The sequence below is a fragment of the Daucus carota genome, chromosome 8 (assembly GCF_001625215.2).
Source record: "Daucus carota subsp. sativus chromosome 8, DH1 v3.0, whole genome shotgun sequence".
Classification (NCBI taxonomy): domain Eukaryota; kingdom Viridiplantae; phylum Streptophyta; class Magnoliopsida; order Apiales; family Apiaceae; genus Daucus; species Daucus carota.
This window is the reverse complement of record NC_030388.2, coordinates 7,082,906-7,090,669: the sequence shown is the minus strand read 5'-3', so window position 1 is coordinate 7,090,669 and position 7,764 is coordinate 7,082,906. Positions and strand designations below refer to the sequence as shown.

At 37.7% G+C, this 7,764-nt stretch overlaps 1 protein-coding gene across 1 annotated transcript; it reads left to right on the top strand.

Annotated features, from left to right (window-relative positions):
- Positions 1-770: 770 nt before the first annotated feature.
- On the top strand, positions 771-4,310 carry LOC135148449 (uncharacterized). Its single transcript, XM_064083671.1, has 3 exons — positions 771-3,322; positions 3,397-3,656; positions 3,742-4,310. The coding sequence occupies exons 1-3, from the start codon at positions 771-773 to the stop codon at positions 4,308-4,310; spliced, it is 3,381 nt and encodes a 1,126-aa protein (XP_063939741.1).
- The last annotated feature ends 3,454 nt before the right edge of the window (positions 4,311-7,764 follow it).

The following is a 7,764-nucleotide window of genomic DNA, read 5'->3' as shown; positions in this document are numbered from 1 at the left end:
CTACACTACAAGAAAAGCGGCTAATTTCGACCGGTTATTTTCGACCGGACATTAATTTCGACCGTCAACGGTCGAAATTAATAAATTCGACCGGAACCAGTCGAAATTAAGGCCAGTCGAAATTAATAGGTCGAAAATAACCCTCCGACTTTTTCCCGCCCATGGGCTTGGTCGAAAATAATTGCCGGTCGAAAATATCCATGTGGCGGGAATTTTCCCGCACTTTGGTTTTTGAATATTTTAAGGGGTTTCTGGTTGAAAATAAACATTCGACCGTTTCTGGTCGAAAATATAATTTCGACCGTTTCCGGTCGAAAGTTTAATTTCGACCGTTTCTGGTCGCCTGAGTAATTTCGACCACATTTAGTCGAAAATAATAATTTCGACCGTTTCTGGTCGAACGTTAATTTCGACCAGAGTCGGTCGAATTTAGCCGCCCAAAAAAAATAAGTCCCCTTTCCCGGTCCTTCCCAGTAGCCGTTTCTTTCTTTGCTTGCCCCCATTTTTTCTCTTTTTTGCTCTCCAAACTCAAGCATTTCATATGAAATCTTCATAAATCATCAAGTAAGTCATTCTTTTATGTTATTAATGATCTATATTTGCTTGTCTTTGTTAATTATTGTAATAGTAGTATTTTTAATCCCCATATATTTATAACATTTCCATGTTTCTATAGTTGTGATATATTTGCACATAGTTGTAGCATATTTTAATTAGTGTATTTGTGTTGAAATGAGCTAAATTTAATTCGATGTATGTTTTTATTGTAGATGGCTTCCGATCGTAGTTGGATTAGTCGTAGTCGATATAATGAGTCAAGATATTTAACGGTTGAATACAAAAATGGTGTTGATGATTTTATTAAATTTGCTTGTGAAAATCTTCGCGGAGGAAGTGATGGGCTTATTAGGTGTCCGTGTGGAAATTGTAAAAATAAGCATTACAAGGATCCTATTGCCGTTAAACTTGATTTGTATCGGTATGGTATAATGCAATGGTATACCATATGGACGGCACATGGGGAGAAAATGCCGGAAGAAAATATCGGGACGAGTACTAGAAATGTTGGTGATGGGGATGCTGATATGTATTATGACGCCGATGATATGTTAAGGGATATTGGGGAGGCAAATAGGTATTGCGAGAAAATGTATGATGAACCGAATCCAGCGGCAAAAGAATTTTATAAGATGCTGCACAGTGCTTCGGAACCAATTTATCCAAGCAATGTCAACTATACAACCTTTGAGTTCGTGAATGAGTTACTTCATTTCAAGAACAAGCATAATTGTAGTAACAATGGCTTTGATGAGTTGCTTAAGCTCATTGGATCAGTCTTGCCTGACAATCATAAACTGCCCCAAACCTACTATGCTGTGAAAAATATGCTTAAAGGATTGAATTTGGGATATGAAAAGATTGATGCTTGTGAGAATGATTGTATGTTATTTTACAAGGAAAATAGCGAGAAGACGCGTTGTGATATATGCAATGAAAGCCGATACAAAGAACCAAAAGATCTTAACAAAAAAAAGATCTCACGGAAGGTCTTGCGTTATTTTCCTCTCACCCCGAGACTACAACGTTTGTTCATGGCTGGAAAGACTGCAAAATGTATGAGATGGCATCATGATAGAAACGTGGTTGAAGGTGAATTAAGTCACCCGGCGGATGGAGATGAGTGGAAACAATTTGATCGTCGGTTTCCAAAATTTTCAAAAGAGATTCGAAATGTGAGACTCGGCCTTTCCACTGATGGATTTGATCCCTTTCGTGATGCACATGCGAGAGATTACACCGTATGGCCTGTGGTAGTTGTTGTTTACAACCTTCCCCCATCTATGTGCACGAAGGCTCCGTACATGTTTATGCCTCTTCTTATTCCCGGGCCTAAGGATCCGACAAAAGATTTGCATGTTTATCTTAGACCATTGATTGATGAATTGAAAGATTTATGGCAGAATGGGGTGGAAACCTATGATAGGTTCTCACGTTCCAACTTTTTGATGAGGGCAGCATTGATGTGGACAATTAGCGACTTTCCAGCACTTGCCATGCTTAGCGGGTGGTCAACTAAGGGGAAGTTGTCATGTCCAGTTTGCATGGGAGAGGTAAAGGCCAAACAACTTAAGTATGGTGGCAAAGTTACCTTTTATGGCACTTCTAGATATTTTTTGGAACCGGATGATCCATTAAGAAGAAGTACGAGGTTTGGAAGTGTTGAGACACGATCATGCACATGTCGTCATTCAGGAATAATTGCGAAGACCATGTGCGAGCAAATACAATTTCCCCCTCCAGGAAAGTCATCCAAGAGAAAAGCGAAGGACTATGGCGTGACACATAATTGGACTCACTATTCTCCATTTTTTGAGCTCCCGTATTGGGAGACCCTTAGTCTACGTCATAACATTGATATCATGCACACGGAGAAAAATGTTTTTGACAACATATTCTACACGATTCTTGATGATAAGCAGAAGTCAAAAGATAACTTAAAATCGAGATATGATTGTCAAGAATTACGTGTACATCGTGAGTTGTGGATTCAAGAAGATGGTGCCAAACCACACGCACCTTATGTGCTTTCGAAGGAACAACTAAATAAGTTGTTCAAGTGGATTGACATGTTGAAACTTCCAGATGGGTATGCATCAAATCTATCTAGATGTTTGAATTGGGAAAAGAATTGTATTCGTGGGATGAAATCACATGACTGTCATGTTTTCATGCAAAAGTTATTGCCGATCGTTTGTCGTGACTTACTCCCAAGACATATAGCTGATCCTATTATCGAGTTGTGCAACTTCTTCCAGGATTTGTGCTCATCTACTTTGAAATACACAGATTTGGTAAAAATGGAGAAAGATATAGTGAGAATTATGTCGAAACTTGAAACAGTCTTTATTCCAGGATTTTTTGATCCAATGGAGCATTTGCCACTTCATTTGGCCACTGAGTGTAAGTTGGGGGGTCCGGCTAATGGTAGGTGGATGTATTTTGTTGAAAGATATTTGCACGGTTTGAAATTGAAAGTGAAAAACAAAGCTCGAGGCGAGGGCTCAATGGCAGAACGCTATATCGAGGAGGAATGCATACACTTTTGCTCATTGTATTTCAATGACGATGTCAAAACGGTTCATAATCGTTTGCATCGAAATGAGGCACCCCAATCATTTCATGATCCCGATTTGGTAGAAGTTTACACGTATCCAACACATCCTATTCTACGAGTTAGAGATAGGATCTTGAGTGATGATGAACATAGACTTATAACATACTATGTTCTTATCAATTCGCCGGAGGTTGGAAAATATTTGCGGTATGATTTTAGACTATGTTTATTATTATTAAAATTTTCAATTTAATATTTATTAATATTTGCTAAATGTGTAGTGGATTCAACAAGTTGGTGGATAGACGTCACCCAAACTTGAATCATGCCGAAAGGGAACAATTTCAAAAAGATCAATTTCGAGGATGGTTCCAAAAAAGGGTACAAGATGATGAAAAGCTCAATAATAAATTTGTAGATTTAATAAGAGGTCCAATTTCAAAAGTTGAATCTTACAAAGGATGCAAGGTGAATGGTTATAAATTCGGTTGCACAAATCAAAATGAGCTCACTTCACCAAATTCCGGTGTAATTGTCTTTGGTAGGAAACTAATTGTTGAATTATTGTTGTTTTCTTTGAATGTTGTTATTGATGAGAAACTAATTGTCATTGCTCAATATTGTAGGGACGTCTTACAATGAAAGTTTTGACAATTATTACGGAAGGCTAGAAGAAGTCTTGAAGCTCCGTTATCGTAATGGACAACAAGTAATTGTCTTCAAATGTCATTGGTTTGATACTACGAGACATGTCAAAGTAGATAGACATCGGATCACTACAGTGGATGTCAAGTCAAAACTAAACGCCGAAGATATTTTTGTGTTAGCCAGTCAAGCTCATCAAGTGTATTATGCACCAAATATTTCAAATACAAAATCATCATGGTATACGGTTTTAACAACAAAGAGCCGGCAAGTTGATGAAACTACGTCGCTTAGAGAGAAAAAAGGACCCGATGATGATGCACTTCAAAATGCGGTGTCAAATGCTTCATCATCACATGTTGAAAGTGTAATTATTCGTGATCCTTCAAACTTTTTTATTGACTTGAGGATGTTCGAAAATGAATTCACAACGAATTATAATGTTGAAGACGATGATGAAGACGAGAGCGAAGACGATGATGAAGACGAGAACGCTCCGTACGAAGATGAATATGATGCGGATGCGTTTTTATATCCTCTTTTAGATTAGCAGCAGTCTTGTGGTAACTTGTTTGTGAATTTGAAATTTGGTATTTTTGGTTAATATATGGGTTAGTAGGCAAGTGAACGAATTATAACCCCTCTTTTGGTGGATGGATTGGTATCGGTGACGAATTTAAATATTTTCTATGGTTAGTTTGAATGTAAGTTTGAATGTAGTTGGGTATTTTCATGTTGGTAATTTGGCTTTAAATATTTATTTATGATGTAGTTTGGTATTTTTATGTTGGTAATTTGGCTTTAAATATTTATTTTGGATGCAGTTTGGTATTTTGGGTTTGAACAGGTAAGCAGAAGCCACTGGAACCATAAATTTTATATTATGGCTTATTAATTTCGACCGCAGCATATAATGGTCTTTTAATTTCGACTACCATTTTTTTATGGTTTAATAAATTCGACTGCTTCGAAAAATGGCATGTTTATTTCGACCAAAATTTAAATTCAAAGGCTTAATAAATTCGACCGTTGTCGGTCGAATTTATTATATATGGCGGGAAACTCAAATTTCAAATTTTTTTTAAAAACTTGAGCGGGGAAGTTCAAATTTTCACGGAAAACGAATTTTGTGTTGAAAAGGACGGTCGAAAATAGCGGTCGAATTTAATTATTTTCGACCGGATTTTATTTTCGACTAGCCTAATTTCGACCAGTATTGCTCCGGTCGAAAATAGCTATTTTCGACCGTTTACGGTCGAAAATAGCTAATTTCGACCAGAAATGGGCGGTCGAAAATGACCGCTTTTCCTGTAGTGCTATATGCACACAACAATACAACTGATAAAATGATCTATATAGGTCAAAAAGGTAAAAAAAATACAAATTTTATGTATGTATATATACTTACACTTTTAGGGACAAATGTCCATTTGTCTTCCCCATATTTTCTTTCTAGAGTTTATGAGAATTGATTAAAAAGTGGGGTTATGTTTATTTTTTAGAAATAATGACATTGGTTAAATCAAATCAAACTCCAGTAAAAAAATATTATGAACAGGTTTTAAGTATCCATAAAAAATATGTATTAACATAATTCATCATAACAATAACTAACTTCAACATAGGTGACCGAAACAGAGTATGAAATTTTAACCACATTAACATATAAGACGGGAAGAAATTTGAACATCTTGTCGAGTTGTGTTCTGGGTCTGAGGCCTCTCTTGCTCGCGATTGTTCCCAAAACTTCGTCGCTCCTCGATCAAGATTGGGTCCCTGTCCTCCCACCGCAGCCCTGAGAATCTCGGCATGTTGATTTTTTATGGCTTCTTGGATCTTGACCAGGTGGTGGCCCTATCTCATAGTCGCGTCCCCATGTGGGCGCGGTTCTTGATGTAGTTCTAGCCTCGTCGGGCCTATTATCTCATTCTCTGATAATGGCAAGTAGATCTGCCTTGCTAACTCTGCCATCGAGTCGATCCGACAGGGAGTCCATCGTTCTTGTGGATCTTCCGGTGAGTATCAATGGTGGACTATCTTTTTGATGAGGAGGCCTTCCGATGTCCCTGGTATTTTCCAATCGCCTATCATCTCCTCCAACCGTAATCTGACCGTCAGATGAAAACAAGTTACGCGGAGTATTTACATGTCCTCTACCGTCACGACAGCGTCTTCCTTCTTCAAGAGGTTGCTTCCCAGAACGACGTGTTCTTGGTAAGGAAGACTTGTTTCAGATCTTGTTTTATGAGTTTTTGAAGGGAAAGACCCATTGCTTCCTTTATTTTCATGTACAAACTCAGTTTGCTTTGTTTAATCTTGTGACTAATCTAGTATGTTTATTTTTCCTAAGGTGGTCCTCTGGTGGAAGGGAGGAGGGGTTTGAAAACGAGGAAATAGGTTATGTACAAGTGGTAAATGACGTTGCACATTGTCAATTTACTAAATATGATATAAAATCTTGAAAAAATTTGCTGCTAGCTCACAATTATATTGTCGCACACATTGATTTTTTCTCCGAAATCCTAACAACAAATATATATTTTATATATCTTTAAGTTAATTTAAGATAGATTTTTTTTGTTTAACTCACATACCAAATTCTTTAATGTTCAACTAATATATATTAATGAAATACTTGCCGCAAATAATGAAGAAAATGTTCCATGAGAACTATGTCCATGACACATCTCTAAAGGTAATGTTATTTTTCTTTCACGGAAATAGACTATGTATTGATAATGGATTGTTTAATTTATGATGAGGGCTAATATCATTGTGCCCTTTAAAATTTGTCCTCTTATACACATTGTTGACTATAAAACTTGAAAAATTATGTAAGAAAACTTTTGACGTATTTGAAGGGTTTTTTTAATTACTTGCTTACATGTGCTCGAGATACAAGGAGAACTTTGAAGCGAAAGTGGAAAACTTATGTATGAGAGTTAAAAAAAAAACCTTGAAGCTAAAGATAGTAATTATTATTTGATGATGGGTAGTGTCAAACAAGTAGCGCGTGAGGTTGTCAAAAAATAATTTTATTTGTATACAACCATTTAACAAACTCCATTACTATGAGTCTTTCGGATGTGTCAAAAAATATAGGTCTATCACTAATGTTTAATAGATTCAATAACTACTAATGAATATGAAAGATTGAAGTATTAAGCAGCAATGCAAAGCCTCATGTATTAATAGAAATTAACTATTGTTAACGGAGAAATCTGGTAGTTAACAAAGCTGAGGTTCACAACCTGAATCAAGATCTGTTGCGGCGGTTATTCGTCGGAAGATGTGGTAGTGATGGTTTATTTGGATGTGGCTGAGATTGTAGGCAAAGGGTTCGTGAGTGGGAAGAAAACTAGGGCTTATTCACTAGCGTCTAGCTCTCAAGAATTGTCGATGCCTACATACCCCTTTTTATAGGGGATCAAGGCGGACGTAGTTCTATTAACCTAAAAAACCTAATTGGATTAGGCTTCCCCTTCTGCCGTATTCCTAAAAGGGGCCCAGTACGATGAGGCATAGCCTTGGGCCTTGTAGACTCTCGAGCACCCAAGACTTACCCCAATTGCAAGGGCACTTCTTTGCACCAAATACACCATCACCACCACATCTTCCGATGAATAACCTCCACAACAGAGCTTGATTCGGATTGTGAACCTCATCTTTGTTAACTACCAGATTTCTCCGTTAACAAATTTGCTCTAGAAGCAGGGGCTTTCAAGATTCGCATCTAGACGAAAGGATGTCAAACCGCGGCGATACAACCCCAAGCGGAAGCAAACAACCCACTCCAAGGTCCTGAGGAGATAACGTCAACAAGACAAGCAACACAGGCCGGACAGACACCACCGTCATCGAGAACACCCCCTGGATCGAGCGCTTGTTATAACGGATGGAGAAAATGTCATCCTACGACGGTCGATAGAGCAACAACCACCGATCATGGTGAGCAACAAGGAATGGCTCAGAGAGTTGCATTATCTAAGGAGACAATCCAGAGA

Bases quoted from the DNA above. Each gene is read 5' to 3' on its own strand.
- LOC135148449 (XM_064083671.1), top strand. From the start codon at position 771: ATGGCTTCCGATCGTAGTTGGATTAGTCGTAGTCGATATAATGAGTCA. The intron at 3,323-3,396 runs GTATGATTTTAG...CTAAATGTGTAG, and splicing joins GAGGTTGGAAAATATTTGCG to TGGATTCAACAAGTTGGTGG. The intron at 3,657-3,741 runs GTAGGAAACTAA...TCAATATTGTAG, and splicing joins TTCCGGTGTAATTGTCTTTG to GGACGTCTTACAATGAAAGT.